The 19,409-nt window shown below is 37.2% G+C and overlaps 2 protein-coding genes across 3 annotated transcripts in view; both read left to right on the top strand.

Moving 5' to 3' along the window:
- The first annotated feature begins 63 nt into the window (after positions 1-63).
- Positions 64-11,903, top strand: LOC140561334 (interleukin-10 receptor subunit beta-like). 2 transcript variants are annotated; one of them, XM_072686480.1, is made up of 7 exons: positions 64-2,673; positions 3,409-3,526; positions 4,039-4,205; positions 4,424-4,578; positions 6,977-7,145; positions 8,497-8,648; positions 11,393-11,903. In XM_072686480.1, the coding sequence occupies exons 1-7, from the start codon at positions 2,619-2,621 to the stop codon at positions 11,648-11,650; spliced, it is 1,074 nt and encodes a 357-aa protein (XP_072542581.1). In that variant the 5' UTR covers positions 64-2,618; the 3' UTR covers positions 11,651-11,903. The 2 variants fall into 2 exon arrangements, with proteins under 2 accessions (XP_072542581.1, XP_072542580.1); XM_072686479.1 differs by having other exon boundaries at positions 66-2,673; positions 8,494-8,648.
- A 1,767-nt stretch (positions 11,904-13,670) lies between these two features.
- LOC140561332 (interferon alpha/beta receptor 1b-like) overlaps positions 13,671-19,409 on the top strand; it is a 21,830-nt gene continuing 16,091 nt past the window's right edge. The window contains exon 1 of the mRNA XM_072686475.1: positions 13,671-13,909. Within this exon, the coding sequence (XP_072542576.1) occupies positions 13,855-13,909 (55 nt within the window). The 5' untranslated portion in view covers positions 13,671-13,854. The remainder of the gene's footprint in view (positions 13,910-19,409) is intronic.

Genomic DNA, 19,409 nt, shown 5'->3' with positions numbered 1-19,409 from the left:
TTAATTACATATATATATATTAATCTCTTATGTGCCCTAACAAACATTACAAATAAAAAGATGAATAAAAAAAGAAATGCATAAAAAATACTGATTACATTTGTTTAACAAAAAAAAAATCATTAATCTGTTTCTTAAAAAACACAACGAAAAAGCAGCCTGCTTGGCTTGAAAGTGGCCAAGTTGGGTTCCAAGGAGGAGTGGGCTCTGAGTAGGTTTGTACATGGGGCTCGGTTGGGCTGCCTATATACACACACATGCTAATACTGTCATGCCGTGTACGGTCAGACAAGGTGGGATGAACACTCACAGAGAAGGAACTAAGCAATATATTTATTAAACACAAAAGGGCGTACAAAACAAGGTGCAAAGAAAACAAGGTGCAGCAAGCTAATGGTCAAAACTAGAACGTGAACAGAAGATGACAAACCAAGTGGCAAACACAACAAATCTGGGACTGGGAGGAACAGGGAGTGTCAGGGGATGAGCCAGACTTAACTAAGAAACTATACAAAGGAAGGGGACAAACGAAACCACAAGCCTAGCTTGGGATGCAGGGGAAACTAGAACTGAAAACCAGAGCCGCGCTCTGAGTAAAGAAAAGGGATAGCTGGAGAGCCAGCTGCCAGACTAGATAACAAGGCAAGCCGTCACGCCGTGACTGCCTCGTGAGCTGGAGTTGCCAAGGAGCATGAGCAGGAAGTGACGTAATGCACCACGCGAGGAGAATCAATTCACGGCACAGAGTAGCAGTCAGGAAGCTCCTTAAATGCTCCCAGTCCCAGGTGCAACACATGAACATAAATTGAACACAAATGAACTGGAAGGTGGAAGTCCTTAATGGGGAGAGCACGATAACAAGGGTCTGACAAATACAACATTAAATTAAAAAATTTGTTACATTTTTTTTTACAAGATTTAGGTAAAGACTATTCCAAATGAAGACCTTAATACTTTTGGCTACGGTAAACCTTTATAAAGTCTATCATGCTTAAATATATGGTGGATATAAAAAGTCTACACAGCCAGGTTTCCCCAGGGGAGACCAGATGAGGCTGTTTAGTCTGATGCTGGAGCTGTTAAGTCTTAAGCTTCCAAACTATGATAAGTAATGGGTAGGTGCTTGACAACAAAGTAGTACAGGATAATAGGCTATAATATACCTATAAATCTATCATGCATGGACATACAGTGGAAATAAAACATGGCCCAAAACTAGCCAGGCCCAGCCAAGGCCTGAATCCAATTGGAAATCTGTTGGGTGACTTGAAGACCGCACAGAAGATAGCCTCGCAATCTGACAGATTTCGAGCGCTTTTGCAAGAAACAGCGAGCAAAGACTGCCAAGTCAAGATATGCCACGGTGATAAACTTAGACCCAGAAAGACTAAAGGCAAGTTGAATTGCACAATTATAGGTCATGGTAAAGGTGTTTTTTAAAGTTCTGAAATAGTTAATCTTGGCCTTCTTTTTAATCTAACAAAAACCTAACATTTTAACAGTGGGGTGTGGAAGTTTTATATCCACTATAAAAATGTGTACATTCATTTTAAACACTCTATTCTGCACTATTTGGTCATCACTTTTAGTTTGATTTGTTACATTTGTGATGTTTTTATTAATTTAGTCAGACTCTACGTCAAATTATAATACTATAGAAAAAGATAACATTATGGCATACAGGCACTGGCTAGCTTACTACTGCAAATCTGATTACTCTATGCTTTGCGTCAAGCTTGACGTAAATACTGTACATAGTTCAGTATGATTATACGTGCATATTCATACTGAAACTGTCAAAAGTAAACCAGCGTTAAAGCAAATTCCATTTTTTCTAATGCAGGTGAATTCAATAAGCTTTCAGTACACAGGGCTTATCTTATCAAACACACTATCAGCACTCTCAGACATGAACTAAGCAGTGATGGGGAGTTCCTCAATTTCAGCATTATGTTTTTTTTACTTTTTATTTTTAAGACATATGAATTGAAATGAAAGACGATTACTTGCCATGCGGTCTATTGTGGATTTTTTATTTGTCTTGGTACATGAATGGTACATGTTGTACGTATTACTGTTCATTATCAGTGGTTTTAACTCTCACGCATACAGTTTGCCATGGTTCTTAGTCATACTTGAAGCCCCCTTTCCTTTTTTAAAAACCAAAATACCCCTTTCTTCGTTAGTCAACGATGTCAGGGCTTATACAGTTTTCCTGTAAAACGAAGTCAATTCAAAGAATCGATTCTAGCACCAAGAGTCGACTCTAGCGGGGCATCACTGGAACTCGCCTCTCAAAGAGTAAATGTGTGTTTTATGGGTGTTTTTTAGCCTTACTTACTTTAACAAAACGGCTAAGTCGGAACATATTAGTTTAGAGACTACATGAGAAAAAAAGAGAAACGAGACCAGTATTTAGTGAATGGTCAGCTACAGCGCTCTGCGCTAGCTACCTGGCCAGAGCCGGTCTGCTACTACTTTCGTTTTCTCAGCAAGCTCCGCCTGTTCTGCTGTTCTCCTAAACATTTAGAGGAACAGCACATTTCATTAACACGGAACTGAGCTCTTCAAACGTGGCTCTTGTCTTTGCCTGTTCTCTCTTCTTAAAGCCCGAAATAATGTTTGTAACACTTATAACCCTGCTGTTTTACAACTCCCTCAATGCTGCTGAAGGTAAGACTCGGTTTTAAATTTTTTATATCGTTAAAGTAATTAGCTATGTTATCATGTTTCTGGCTTGGACCTTAGCTTGTAGAATATGCTATTTCTGAGGTAGCATTAGCTTGTGTTTCGCTCTTTTCTGTTAGCTGTTAGATTAATGGTTCTCTGTAGTGTCGCTTTCAGTTCCCCGGCTGTGCTTTCTGTACTTTAGTGGCCGGGATTTGGGGAAAACCATGGGGAACCATTTACTGTAAATTCGTCCTCCACTTCCTACAGGAGGCGGATCTAAAGCCACAGCTATACACAATTACTCAAGCTGCTCATATATATATATATATATATATATATATATATATATATATATATATATATATATATATAATGTTTGTGTTATTGTTATTATACGATTATTTAAGTCATTCATTAACTAACTGCTAAGGTTTCCGAAAGCAGTATTTTCCTGGAGCTTCCTATAGAGAGTGTCTTATGTGATATATGAATAATATTGCATTTTTACTTTTCTGTACAGTGCATTGTAAAACCATAAAACGCTATGTTTGATCTTAAATGATGATGTTATGTTGATGTTAAGTTATATATAAAATTGCAGTGTAAACATTTCCTGGGTAACACTCAGGTCTCCTGAAAGTATCTCTGCACAAATTCTGTACATTTATTACAAATTTTAATGTGTAGAATGAACCGCACAAATGCTATTGTCATGTTTAAGGCATTTATTGCTCTCAGGTCAAGTTCCCTCCCCTGAGAGTGTAACAATAATATCGCTCGACATGGGGCTGGTTTTGACGTGGGATCCACCACAGAACTCCACTGGGAAGAACTTCACTTACACAGCAGAGTACAAGTAAGACACAACAGTGTCAGCACCAGAGCCAGTTTTGTTCAATATGCACAAACAGAACCATCAACAGAACAGAATTAAAAGTAGAAATGTTTTGTATAATGATTGATTCATGTTTATGTCTCACATTGATAGCATCACAAAAAAAAACATATTTTATGTTTAAATATTGCTCCCTGTAATGCAGTGTTTTTAAGGATTACCTAAATCCACAATATACAGATATCAGTTGATTTAGTTACTTTCATTTCAAGGCTTGTTTTTTAATTTATTCCTTTTCTATTCTTTTTACTTTTATGTCACATTCTTTTAATGTTCTGTTTCAGGCCCATACACTGTTTTATTTACACTCTAACTGCTTTATTTATTTACTATACTATATAAATGGAAAGGGTGCAAGTTTGGAATAATGTCCAATATTGCTTAAAATATTAGCATATTACCTTGTGATAAAGAAATATTAAAAATGTGATAAAGAAAAGGTAATAAAGTAAAGTTGCATTTTTGTCTTCTAGAGGGTATAGGTCATTCCAGGCAGTTTGCCTAAATGACTGGTCACTAAGCTGTGATTTCACTGCTAACGTCACTGCCTTTGGGACTTATGATCTCCGTGTGCGGACAGAGCTGGAAGGAAGGAGCTCTGATTGGGTAGTGATTGAGAACATATCTCTGGATAATATAAGTGAGTGTGGCTTCATTTGTATTTAACACAGTGTTTAATGGCAGTGTTGTATCTGTGTATTCAGACGTTACTGTGCATTTGCGTGACACTCCCTTTAAATGTTAAGTCATCTACTTTGCAATAGATGAAATGGGGCAGCTAAGTGGTGATAGATTTACAGATTTATATTTTTTAGTGCTGATGTCCTGTCTTAAGAATTTTCTGTCTTTTGTATGCAGCTATAATAAGTGCTCCAGAAGTAAAGCTACAGAGCAGAAAGGGGGAAATCGAGGTTGACATCACTGACCCTGTCCTCAGAAAAAGTAACCTTAGGGAATATTTTCATCCCATTTCTTACCGCATTCGTTATTGGACTGAAGGGGAAGAGAAAAAGGTAATTGTACCATGTACTTTGTGTTATTTCTTTTCACTGATGTGATCCACAGTATTGGTGTTAAATGTAACATTGTGCTTGTCATAGTAAAATTGTAGTAAAACAGGAGACTGATGCAATGATATTGTGCAAGTAATTACTTCATATTGACATTGGCAGGTAATTTCTTCAAACATTTATTATTATTATATACAAGAGACGTTGTGGGACGCTGTGGAAACGTTGATCCTATCATTGGGAGACTGGTTTCCATCCTAGACTATGCGGTCATCTTTCTGTCTGATGTAACAATGTTTTCAAAGATGTAACAAAGTAGTGTTCTCCTCCAAGTGTGTTGAGCTGTCCGATTATTGGAACAGTTTAAAAAGATGTGGTTGGATGGCTTCAGGTGGCCTGGGGGAAGTACAGTATTTTAATATTGGCTACTATTTTTGTGTGCCTTTAGGTTGCAGTAATATAGCCCCATTATGAAGCACATGATTAACTCACAGTAGGAGCTGTGAGTGGCTTAGTATTAACAGTGTTATAACAGTGTTATATTTTTAAAATCCAATTAAAATCATTAAAAACATCTACAGATTAAAAAACTAGTTCAATTTTAACTTGCTGTTTACTGTTCTACTTTGTAGTTCTGTCACTAGTCATATTCAGTTTGATTTATATTATATACAATTGCTTTGGAATAACATTTGAATCCATTTTCCAAACTTTTCTAATTGATTTTACATTTAACCCATCATTACAATTGACTCGTTGACAATTAACTGATTGAAGTTGTTATATATGTGCTATTTTAGCTGAATAGTACATAAAGTGCCCTCCATAATTATTGGCACCCCTGGTTAAGATGTGTTCTTTAGCTTCTAATAAATTGAGTTTGTTTCTAAATAATATAGGACCACGATGGAAAAAAGAGTAAAATCCAACCTTTAACTCAAGTGAATTTATTCAGTAGGAAAAAAATCCCACATTAGGAAATAATTGTTTAACATCAAATCATGTGTGCCACAATTATTGGCACCCCTGATGTTAATACTTTGTACAACCCACTTTTGCCAGCAAAACAGCACCTAATCTTCTCTTATAATGTTTCACAAGATGGGAGAATACAGATAGAGGGATCTTTGACCATTCCTCTTTGCACAATCTCTGGGTCCTCTCCTCTGCACTCTCCTCTTCAGCTCATCCCACAGGTTTTCAATGGGGTTGAGGTCTGGGGACTGAGATGGCCATGGGAGGAGCTTGATTCTGTGTGTGGTGAACCATTTCTGTGTAGATTTGGCCATATGTTTTGGGTCATTATCTTGCTGAAAGACCCAGTGACGACCCATCTTCAGCTTTTGGGCAGAAGCCACCAGATTTTGTTTTAAAATGTCCTGGTATTTCAAAGCATTCATGATGCCATGCACCCTAACAAGGTTCACAGCATCATTGATCCTCCCCCATATTTCACAGTTTCCACTGTTCCAGTTGTTTTAAACTTCGTAATAATTCCTCTGACAGTAGATATGGACAGGTGTAGGTGAGTGGCTATTTTCTTGTAGCCATTGCCTGACTTGTGGAGGTCAACACACATCTGCCTCACTTGAATGGTATGTTCCTTTATCTTTCCCATGTTGAAGAGAAATGGCCTCTGTGTCACATCATATTTATACCCCAGGGAAACAGGAAGTTGTGAATTACTAATTAAATGTTCCAACATACTCTGATCAACTTCGTAAACTACTGTAGAATTGACAGAAATACTTTAATTACATTTATTTCCTAAGAAATGTTAGGGGTGCCAATAATTGTGGAACAGGTGATTTTATGAAGAATAATTATTTCTTAGTCAGGGATTTTTTTCCCCTTAAAATTCACTTGAGTTAAAGGTTGGATTTTACTCTTTTTTCCATCGTGGTCCTATATTATTTAGAAAAAAACTCAATTTATTAGAAGCTAAAGAACACATCTTAACCAGGGGTGCCAATAATTATGGAGGGCACTGTAGGTACTTGAAACAGAATTTTTATTCACAAATGTGCTTAACAGAATATTTTTATTCACAAATGTGCTTATAGATTAAAAATGATTACACTTGCTGAACAAATTATTTCGGAAAACACAAAGGCTAGGTGTCATGGACAGGGATTAAGCATTGCCCAGGACTGTCCTGGACTTTTTCTTTTGATTCAAAAATGCTGTTTAGTCCAGGATTATTCTTTGTTTGAGTGACTGACTTAAAACATGTGACCAGATCTTCTCTTATGCATTATAGTCATGCATCATGTGATCAGAACTGTGATCAGTTCTTAGATCAGACAGTTAATAATTCACTATAATGCTAAATTGAAGACAGAACTTCACCTTACACCATTCCCATGACTTTTTCTCAGTTATGTTTTTTTATTATCTGCAGGAAGAGCTAAAGGCAGAGCAGAGCAGGATCATGCTTCAGACTCTTATACCAAAGGTCCGGTACTGTGTGCAAGTAGAGATTTTGACAAATAAATATACTGAAAGTTCAAGTGGTGAAATCAGAACTAGCCTGCCAAGCAACAAAACCTGTATACTCAACACTGAGAATGGTAAGCTTTTGCCTTCCGTTTCCAACAGATTTTGCCCTCTTTCTTTAAAAAAAAATCTTAGACATCTAAGCAAATTGTTTAAAACTATTTATCTCAGTGCTAAGTGTGTTTATGTTATTATTATACCGCTATATAAACATGATTACAAGAAAATAGGAAGAGGGATGTGTTTTTTTTCCATACCTTTTAAGCTATCTTCTAATTTCTTAACGCACATCTTTAACAGAAAAAAGAAATTTGGTTCAAGAATTGTTATGTCAACACAGGGTCACAATTATACATACAGGGTCATAAATATACAAACAACCAATAATATTTAGATTCAGATATTAATTCAGTAGAGCTGAAAACTTCCTGTAAATGATTATTAGTGATTGTCTTAATGCCTGATTTAAACATTCCTTTAGTGATTGTCAGTGATTCCTTGTTAGTGATAACTGTGTAGTAAAACTACACCTGGTAGCTTTTCTTTGTGCCCACATAAAAAAGGGTTTGTTTAACAGAGCTAATTACATTGACCAACACTCAATGGGAAAGCACTCAATGTTTTTTGGGGCTATTTCCAAACTGCAGATTCCGAGATCATCAGTTCAAATAGTTGCACATACGTAAAACCCTCAGCTGACAAGAAATAGGCTTAAATGGTCAAGAACCAGCAAGGAACAGGCCTGACAGGAGCTGCTGGAACACCAGTGTCACTGCCTACAGAAAAGTTTTACAAAAGTGACCAGTGGGATGTTTGGAGGAGAAAATATGAGGCATTCAACTCCACTGTATCAACTGTTAAGCAAGTTGGTGGGAGTAGCATGCTCTGGGGCAGTTTTGCTGCTAGTGGAACTGGTGCACTGTACAAAGTGAATAAAATAATAATGGAGGACTACCTCAGAATTCTTCAGCTTAACCTTAAATCATCGGCTAGGTTAGTTACAGAAACAGTTGAATATTTCAACAGGACAGTGACCCCAAACACACATTAAAGGGGTTTGTAGAATGCAGAAAGCAGGCTAATATTAAGCTTTTGGAATGGCCTTCCCAAAGTTCTCACTTCAACCAAAATAAAATATGTGGACTGCGATTTCAATGCGATTTCTGCCAGAGGTAAGATAGCTGGTGGTTGCATTCTGCTACGGAACATTTAACTAAATATTTAGTGTGCTGTCTGTATATTTTTGACCCTGTGTTGACTTCATATAACTTTTTATGCCCCCCCACCCCATTATTTTTAGCATTTAGCAGCAGTAATTCTGCATTGCATAAGTGTGCTCAATTTAAAGGATGTAAATTTCTCTTTGGATGTGATGTCTCTTTTTATTGTATTATTATAATCAAAATCTCATTCTGTTTGTAGAAGACGTGGAGCCATGGCTGATAGTAGTCGTCCTGCTGGGCAGTTGCGTGGTGGTTTTGGTTTTGGTGGTCCTGGTTTTCTTTGCTTGCTGGTACACCTACAGAGGCTTCAGATTCCTGCACCCGAAAGCCAAACTGCCTGAACACTTTAAGCAGGTTTGTGTTTCAAAGACACCCATATTCACTATGGAATTTGGCCTCTGCAGCACCTACATTCAGTTAGCCAATAATTATAAATGTTGAGATTGGGTAATGTTGAGATGGTCTATGGCACTGAAGCAGTGTTGACCTTAATATTTGAGCTTAAACTTTGCAAATAAAACAACACAATAAATGTTCAAATGCAGTTCAGTAAAAGGTTGTTTTATTTTGCCACCAAACTGCGAGTAACTAGTGGTAGTAAAAAGAACCGAGGTTGCAAATGTAACACACTCTTTACTGTCTAAGACTGCTTACCTTAGCTTCTGAAGCCATTGTCTGTCTAAAACCTGATTCTGCGATAGGAGGTATGAGGATGTTCTAAAATATACACAGTATCACATAAAAGTCCCTTTTTTGTACATGATACCTTCAGCACCTGCATTCAGTTGGCCAGTACACCAGTTCACTCAGCATGTAAAAAGTTTAACATTTTGTTAATGTGTCATAATGGTAGTATATTGCTATGGTTTGTGTGAAATAAATTTGTAAATGAACAATACAAAAAATTATTTTGAAACACAAAGGTCATTGTTGCAGTCAACAAAGATAATCTGTCTCTGTTTATTTGAACATGAGTTAGTATGTATCTAGCTAAACACATTTTTGATACATTTACACAAATTCGTTACACAAGAGGCTGGAGTGAGTTACAGTGAGTCCAAGAAGTATTTGATCCCTTGCTGATTTTCTTCGTTGGCCCACTAATAAAGACATGATCATTCTATACTTTTAATGGTAGATGTATTCTTACATGGAGAGACAGAATATTAAAAAGAAAATCCAGAAAATAAATCTAAGGAATATATATTAATTGATTTGTATTTCATGGAGTGAAATAAGTATTTGATCCCTTAGTATTCATTAGCAGTTCTGGCTTTTACAGACCAGTTAGACACTCCCAATCAACTTGTTACCTGACCTGAAGCCACCTGTTCTCACTAATCACTTGTGTGAAAAACACCTGTCCACAGAATCAGACAGATCACACAGATTTCAAGTCTCCAACATGGGTAAAACCAAAGAGCTGTCACAGGACCTCAGAGTCAGAATTGTTGACCTTCACAAAGCTGGAATGGGCTACAAAAAGATTAGTAAGGTGTTGGATGTGAAAGTAACAACTATTGGTGCAATTATCAGAAAGTTTAAAGAGTATAACATGACAATCAACAGACCTCGGCCCGGTGCTCCAAAGAAGATTTCGCCTCGTGGGGTGGCAATGATGCTGAGAACAGTCAGAAATCGTCCTGCAACCACTCGGCAGGAGTTAGCAAATGACCTGAAGGCAGCTGGGACCACAGTTTGCAAGGAAACAATTGGCAACACTTTGCGCAACAATGGATTCACATCCTGCAGTGCCCGAAAGGTACCCCTGCTGAAGAGAGCACATGTGGAGGCGCGCCTCAAGTATGCCAATGATCATTTGAAAGATGAACCAAGTTATTGGGAGAAGGTTTTGTGGTCAGACGAGACCAAAATTGAACTTTTTGGCCTCAACTCCACCCGCCATGTGTGGAGGAAGAAAAATGCTGCCTATGACCCCAAGAACACTGTGCCCACCGTCAAGCATGGAGGTGGAAGCATAATGTTTTGGGGGTGTTTCTCTGCCAAGGGTACAGGGCTACTTCACCGCATCACTGGGAAGATGGATGTAGCCATGTACCGCACAATCCTGAGGGACAACCTCCTCCCCTCTGCCAGGGATCTGAAAATGGGCCGTGGTTGGGTCTTCCAACATGATAACGACCCTAAACATACAGCAAAGGCAACAAAGGATTGGCTCAAGAAAAATCACATTAAGGTCATGGAGTGGCCCAGCCAGTCGCCAGACCTCAATCCGATCGAAAATCTATGGAGGGAGCTGAAGGTCAGAGTTGCCAAGCGACAGCCCACCAACCTTCATGATTTAGAGAGGATCTGCAAAGAAGAGTGGGCCAAAATTCCCCCTGGTGTGTGTGCTAAACTTGTGGTTAACTACAACAAACGTCTCACCGCTGTGCTTGCAAACAAAGGCTTTGCCACTAAGTATTGAGTGTGTTTGGCAAGAGGGATCAAATACTTATTTTCCTCATTGAAATACAAATTAATTAAAATATATTCTTTAAAATTATATTCTGGATTTTTGTCTTGATATTCTGTCTCTCCATGTTAGAATATATCTACCATTAAAAGTGCAGAAGGATAGTGTCTTTATTAGTGGGCAAACAAAGAAAATCAGCAAGGGATCAAATACTTCTTGGACTCACTGTATATTTATTCTTTATATCTGTCTTTTATCTGAATTAAATCTAACTTTTAAATGCAAACAAAGGGTGGATATAACATCTAAGTTTACTAAGTACAAATGAATGCATTACTACACTAAAATGGGCATGTTTTTCTTTACATTGTATGCTGTGCTTTTACCTTCAGCTTCACTCATGACACTTGTTTGAATTTTCAGCCCCACAGCCAAGGGGATTTATTTATTTAAAATAAGCATCCAAATACTATTACATACATAGCACAATGATTTTTATTCAAAATGTGCTGAATATGTCTTTAGTCAGTGCTCTTTAAGTAATAACAATATCCACAACATGCTCAAAAAGTGTATTGTGTATCATACTAACAAAATGTAAAGTATTGTCATAATGCTGCCACTATAAAACTCCTATCACTCTAACACTCACTGGTTTTCTTCTCTTTTTTGATTTTTTCAGTATTTATGTGAGCACCCCAAATCTTCCCTGTTCCTGGCCATGCAGAACAACCCTCAGCCTGAGGAGCATTACCATGAGGTTAGCATCATTCAGTGTCTGGAAGACCCTATTGTGCCTCAGGAGCTCCAGAAGGCAGAAGGCCCTAAGTGCACTAAACCTTATGCAACCATCTCTTCCAAACCAGAAGAAGGACAGAGTCAAGAGGTCTGTGGCCATGAGCAGAATAAAGATGGAGAGATGGAGCAACTATTGCAATAAGGCAGACCTTATTGGAGAAACAAACACATATTGTTGTAAATATGTTTTTCAGTTCTGCAAAGTTGACATTGGTGTGTGCATTTTCATGCTGTTTACAAGTTTCTGCTAAAGACATTTCTTGTATTTGCAGTGAATCGGAATTGTATTAGATTAAGTGAAGAATAATATTTTTATATACAAAAATAAGTATGGTGAGTCACATTGTGAGTGTATTTGCCTTCTTGCACAATAAATGTGTTTATTTTATTTGAAAGCAAGTGTAGATCTAGAGACATTTACCTAAATGAAACCAGCTAATAGATGCTAATGTTTTATTACCTTTTAAATATTTCTATTTACATTTCCAGCAGATATTTCTGGGCATTCCTTTTAAAAACACTCTGGTCTTCTCCTGAGTTTGCTTTAAGGGAGAAATCTGGCACAACACTAAATGTAGGCATTAATGCATTATTCCCACCAAAAATTCAGTCTCAAAAATCAATCTGTGATCAACTGTAGGATTCTGCTTTTGTCAAGTCTGGGATAAAAACTAAATTTAATGTATAACTCATTAAGTTAAACATTATAAAGGCTGTATAACGTATCTAACGTTTTGCTCAAGTATTTATTAATTAATTAATGTTCTTTTTAAACCCAGATTTTCTTTAGAAGACATAGATCACTATAATGTCTATAAAGTCTTACATATGATGCTTCTGACAATGAGGGGTGACGACTGACACATGACTCCTCCAAACACCTTCGGTTACTGTGGTCAAAAACCTCAATAATGGTCTGATCTGACCATAACTTTAACCATAATTTTTTTTGTCCTTTGAACAAGCTTGAAGGTGTTGATTTTGATTCAGGGGTTTCTGTCTTGAAGCCTCTCAGTCCATGGCAAAGCAAAACTCACTTTAGAGAAGCATGATTAGTGTCAGACTGATTCAGCTTTGCTGCGTTAAAGTGCGGCATGTGAGATCATCCTGACCTACTGCAATAAAGCTATGCAATGAGTTTCCCTACAGCAGACAGTACTGACCACCTGCTGACTGTTTTTTAGTTACAATCACTGATAATCAAACTGTGCTATATATGTTGTCCGATAAAATACCAACTGTTGATCTCACGTAAATTAAGTGTAAAATATACATAAACTTATACTACATGAACAAAAGGGGCACACATCTTTACCATTGAATTCAGGGATTCTATTCAATCCCATTGCCACATATGTAGTCTGCCTTCACAAACATTTGTAAAAGAATGGGTTGTTCTAAAGAGCTTACTAAATTTCAGTGTGGTACTGTGATAGGATGCAACAGTTAGTGGCCTTCAGTAGCCCTTCTAGGTATTCCACCTTAAACATTTGTGTGTGGTATTATTGAAAAGTGGAAGCGTTTAGGACCCACAGCAACTCAGCGAGTGCTGAGACAAACAGTATATAAAAGTTGCCAACATTCTGGCATTAACATCAGCACAAAAACTGTGAGCCAGGGGATTCATGGCATTGGTTTCTGTGGTTGAGTCTACAGTGGAAACATGCTTTGTGGAGTGCCACATGGGTACCACATGGATACCACTTAAAGTGGCTGAATACATCCATGTCCACAAACATTTGGGCATTAACTGTACTATATATCAAATAGTGTTTTAATAATTCATATAACAATAATAACAATATTGTTATACATATATTGTTTCATATATCTTATATCTATCTTATATATCTATACACATATATTTATGTTCTGTCTTTATTGTATATGTATAGGCTAATTATCCTGCTGATACTTTTAGTATTAAAATAATGTTTGCATTTTATTATTTTTTACAGTTCAGCTCTAGTTAGTAACTATTACTGATGTTATTACTGTTGCTATTAGCAACAACAACAACAACAATAAAAATAATAATAATAATAATTATTATTATTTATTTTTGGGTTCACGTCTGTAATGTAGAGTGCAGTTAATAGTGTGAGAGGCAGGTCGCGCTCTAAACCCAGCTCACTGCTGAGACCCATCAGAGCAGCAGGAGAAGAAGCGGGGAGGAGCTGCGAGTCAGACAGAAACCTGAAGGTGTAAATTCTATCCTCTCCTCTCTGCTCCTCTCAGCTTAGCTGGAAATGTGTCTGTAGAGGTTAATTTAGACCACATTTGTAGCTTAACATCTAATAAGGGACTTTCTGGAGCTTTAGTGTGTTTTCGTGTCAAAGGTGAACGATGCAGACACACTTCGCCTTCAGCGCTTTCGTTTTGTTGGGAATTTCTGCAGTCGGTGAGTTTGTTTTTTTATTGATATTAATATTAATACACTTCTAGTAAATATTTAATACTAACCGCTCTAAATGCTGTATTTAACATTGATAACGTTGCTTGCGTTTTATTGTGTTTTTTGGTCACTGACAGCTCACAGGCTTGGAGTAGCTAGTTAGCTAGCTAGCAGCTAGTGCTAGCTATGCTAGCTAAATACAATATAAACCCAGTCGCTAATGATTGCTACTGCGACCTAGTTGCATAGCGATATAAACAACGATAACGTGAATATATCTACCACTGTTTTAATTTCTTAAACGGTCAAATAAAAATAAAATAAAACTTTAAATGCTAGCTACATTTAAATGCTGTCGATACCGTCATTAAACGGATGTTCCTCACTCACTGTTAGCAGTGGGAGGACTAGTTTTGCATGTGATATGTCAAATTGTCATTTGTCATGTCGAACAGCAGATCTGTAACCTGTTTACTGTAGTCAGTGAGACCAGACAGTTTAGAATTGTGTGTAAAAATATCATAGAAAATGTCCTATACTGTTGTATGAATAACATAAACGAAGGCATAACAGGGGACATGTGGTCTGCTAGATGAAGAGAACGGTGCTTATTGGAACATGGACGATTAAGCTCTTGGTACAGTAGCTATTATAGCTACCTTTTACTAGAGTAAATACTACAAGGCCTTTGGTCAACTGCCTGAAGCCCGAGGGAAAGTCACACATTGCTGCAGCACAAACATAGCAAGACGAACAAAAGCAAGAGCAGATAATAATGTTGTATAAAATATAATTGCATTTTAAAATGACTAGTTAACCATTGATTTGCATGGAATCTTGTTTTTTATTTGACTAAAATGACAGGTCTACATATCCATAAATTAATATTGACTTGAGCAGATGCTATTCAAGATATCTGTAATTTAGTTTTGACTAGTTGTAATATGCATTCAGGATGAAAGTGCAGATTCAGATCTGTAAAACATAGCTTTAGATATTTATGATTCAGTTTTGACTAGTAAGGATAATATTAATATGTAATACTATTAATAACGTGCTTATGACCAGTCTGAATTACAGTGTAGGAATCACTGTTTGCACTGGTAAAAATAATTGAATGGATTCATGGATTTTTTCTTGTGAAAATGTAATTATAGATAAGAGAGAGAGATTCCATGTAAATTAATAGTAACATATTACATCCTGGCAAAAATAACATTACATTGGCATCAACAATGGCATTATTGATCTGCAGATCTAGTATTACTAGTAAAAATAGAGTTTAAAGTTTAGATCTGAACATTTCTACCAGGTAAAACTGCATTACAGATAGACTGAATTTGTGATATGACTTTCCTGCCAGTGTTGGCATTTTGTGTTTGCAGCATGTGCATATTTATATTGGAGATATTTATGGGAAGTCTTCCTTGTGGTTAACCAACTACAGGTTCATTAACTCCTATGGTTACTCTTACATAGAATTTAGTTGGAATGCACATCCTAGTTAACAATAGTTTGCCAGCACAGCCCTGAAACAGGATGTCCATCAGCATCTTAAAACAAAAATGAGTGCAGCGCACTAGGATGAAAAATTTAATTAGCTCTTGGAAAATCAATAGCTTAGGGACTAAGGGTTGACCAGTCACTTAGTGTCGCTGCTGTGGGTAGCAGTTGTCTAGTCAAGGGCAGTTTCTAAAGTACAACAGAGTTCGGGCAAGAACTTGTGTTTTGCTTTTACTGTGTTAATAGTAATTCGTTTTCCAACTAATATAAATCTTGCACTTTTTGTGGAGACCAGTTTTTGTTTTTCAGCACATTCAGGCAGCTCTTATCTTTTGTGAAAATCAGAGCCAAAGAATTCCGAGCTTGAACAAAACTGTTTGAAAGGATCTATTTTTCATATGACGGAGCCCCAGTGCAGAGAAAAGTCAGCAACTACCCTTCGGCCACTAAGTACAAGTAATTAATTTTTTAGGATTAGATCCAAGATAATCTGCTTACTAAAGGAAAGGGAATGTCAAAGGACAATAAGGGGATACTAAGCCAGAGTATTGTGTTTTAGGTTTTTTTTGTTTGTTTTTTTACTTAAAAAGCTGGTAGCTCCCCAAAAGCACACTGTCAAATAAACAGCATTTAGGCTTTTAGGCTTCTAGTTCTAAAAAAAAAAAAAATAAATCTGCAGAACAGTTTGTCCATCCAACAGTGATTACTAAAAAAAAAAAAGCAAGCTGACAACGAAGAACATTGCAAATTTTCTCATTTCCTGATTCTGAAAAATTAGAAACTTGTACCTCTTGGCCGTTTTGACTATAAAGTTTGCTGAATATTGTCTTTAACTTTGTAGCGGCACTGTATTTAAAATAATATTTGTGATGTGTAACTGGGCCATAGTACATTATACAAATTCTCCAGCATAAGTAAAATATTATAGTGTGATATGAGTACATGGAACCTTAGATTGTAACCATGCAGATAGCGTGTACTGTCACCAGTATGCTGTATCACACATTTCACAAGGGTTGTAAACTGTTTATCTTTTCCAAGGGTGTGTTAGGCTGCACTGCACTGCCTTTCAAAGCTGTATTTTAAGTTGACATTGACTCTTATGACCAGCTTGACCTTTTATTGAATTGTGAACATTGTCACCATATACTGATCTGGAGAATATCGGCACACTTGGTAAGGATAGGAGAAAAATACTTTCTTTTGTTGTTTAATCTTCCACTGGATGAAGGAGAGAAATCTAACATTTTAGGAAATCATAGACAATATGACAGTTACCAAAAATTAAGATGTGATTTAAAACTGAATGAAATAGTATGTTATGAAACCCAGGAGGACCCCACTGTTGATACAGAGACCAGAACTTGCCTAAGTGAGGTTGCAATCCTTTGCTGAGAATGTCCTGTTGACGTTGATGATGCCGGAATAGAGCTTTTTGGTAAAGCACATCATAGTACCGTTTAAACATAATAAACAAAATGAGAAAAGAATGGGCAAACATGGTGGAGGTTTACAGATGTTCTGAGGTTTTGCTGCTTCTTGCACTGGATGTCTTGACTGTGTGCGAGTGTATGGCATTACAAAATCTGAAGAATACCAAATATTTAGGAGGCCACAGTCTGGGTCTAAATGCTATTAAACACCTGTGGCCAGATCTCAAAACAGTTGAGAGAAGGCACTCTTCAAATCCCAGAGACTAGGAGCAGTTGGCAAAAGAAGAGTGGTCCAAAATTCCTGTAGAGTGGTATTAAAAGCTAATTCATGGTTACAGGAAGCAACTGATTTAAGTATTTATGGGGTGGTGCTACCAAATATGAAGTTGAGGGTATTGGTCATTTTTGTAAAAATGATGTAAGATTTGACTCTTTTCTTAGCTCTTTTTGTGGTGTTCCAATGCAAGCAAAATAAATAAACATGATGAATGCCAACGCATTTGCAAAAATGTTCTTGGAGAAGTGGTGGATTTTCTAAAAGAAGTGCAAAAGTGCATTTTGACCAGGTCTTTTATTTATTGATGGGAAACAAGCCTGATTATATTTTAAACATGTTGTATTTTAGTTATTTAGCAGCAACATATGAACACTGCAGTAAAGAGTCTTTTGAATGGCTTGCTCTTATTTACACAGAAACAAGTGCATGCTACTGATGTTTCTTACTGGATGAAAACATTGATCAACTTATGCTCTTGCTGTGCTCTCCTTTGTTGCAGTAATACTAAATATACAGTGCCCTCAACAATTATTGGCAGCCCTGGTTAAGATGTGTTCTTGGGCTTCTAGTAACATTATTACTATTATTATTATATAGAACAACTATGCAAAAAAAAAATTCTTTAATTCAAGTGCATTTATTCAGTAGGGAAAATCCCACATTAAGAAATAATTATTTTACATGAAATCATGTGTGCCACAATTATTGCCACCCCTGATGTTAATACTTTGTACAACCCCCTTTTGCCAACAAGATAGCACTTAATTTTCTCCTATAACACTTCACAAGATAAGAGAATACAGACCAGTCCTCTCCTATGCACGCTCCTCTTCAGCTCACTCCACAGGTTTTCAAACAGGTTCAGTTCTGGGGACCAAGATGGCCATGGGAGGTGCTTGATTTTGTGTCTGATGAACCATTTTTGTGTACATTAGGCCACAAGTTTAGGGTCATTATTTTGCTGGAAAAAAAAAACAGTGACGACCCATCCTCAGCTTTCGAGGAGAGGGCACCAGATTTTTATATAAACTGTCCTGGTATTTTAAAGTTCATGATGCCATGCACCCTAATGAGGTTCCCAGGGCCAGAAACAGAAATGTGGTGTCTCGCACATCCCAGGTTGTTGCTATGGGGTTGCTAGGTGGTTGGTATGGTGTCACAGGTGGTTGTTGGTTGGTTTGGTATCATAGGTGGTTGCTAGAGTCTTTGCTGTGTGCAGTCACTAACAAATCTGTGAAGGGTTGTGGGTTATGTTTCACACAGAAAGGAGTCCCTGATTTGCAAAATGTAATAAAAATGCTTTGAGAGCACTTCTTTATACCAGTTTAAACATCGTGTGATGGTCTTGCACAATGCTGTATGTTACTGTATAAGCAAGCAGTGCTTTTGTAAGCTTGTACAGGAAGTGAATGTCCCTTATGACAAGGTTTAAAAAACAAACTGCTAAATGCTAAAAAAGTGCTAATTTTTCAATTGTTTAACCACACTACTTTTTTCAGATTTTTAGCATAAGAAGACTGTCTGTAATGAGTGTTTATAGTGTTTACAGTACCTGAATGACGGGTTGTAAATTAGCAAGCTGTTGAATGTTTTTTTTGTGGAAGGTATGAGTCAAAGGGGAAAGACAAAAACAGAAAGAGCTTATGGAGCGGAAACTGTAAAACTTTGATTGTGTAACCCGTAGTGTGCAGTCACAAGCAGGCTAAAATCCTCCTGCTTCAGGGATACTTTTAACATGTTCCTCTTTTTTCCTTTTTATGCGTAAAAGTTCAGTGAGGCGTGGGGTGAATCTCTAAGCAAGCTGCCCGAAGTTTCAGGGCCAAGAATCCCAGAGGCTCACACAATGCTTAGTTCCTCTTTTTTTTAATGTTTCTCTAACTAGTTTAGAGCTGTTTATCTATTTCTTGTCTTTTATCGTATTAAGACACACTTCTCCAAAACACATCCAGGACCAGCCCAACAAGACCAGCCCAACTGAGAAACGGCACGTTTCCTGCTAGACACACAAATACACACACATTTCTTTTTCCGTTTTCTGTCCGGTTTAGTCAATTCTAATTCCCACTCACTAGTTAGGTTGGAGGCTAACAGATGCTTCCTCTGAATAACATTAATCTGACCGACCTCTTCTTTTCGAATGGCCAGTTCTGTCACATCAGTTAACAGTGTGGCTAGCAGTGTGCTGAAGGATAGGATGGGGAGAAGGGTCATCGATATTCTCTCTGGTCTCAGATGACTGTTGCAATTACAAGGATGGACCCTGTAATCACCTGATGATTGTTCCAATGCTTCG

This window comes from Salminus brasiliensis, chromosome 8, assembly GCF_030463535.1.
Source record: "Salminus brasiliensis chromosome 8, fSalBra1.hap2, whole genome shotgun sequence".
NCBI lineage: Eukaryota > Metazoa > Chordata > Actinopteri > Characiformes > Bryconidae > Salminus > Salminus brasiliensis.
This window is presented reverse-complemented; position numbering and strand designations above follow the sequence as displayed.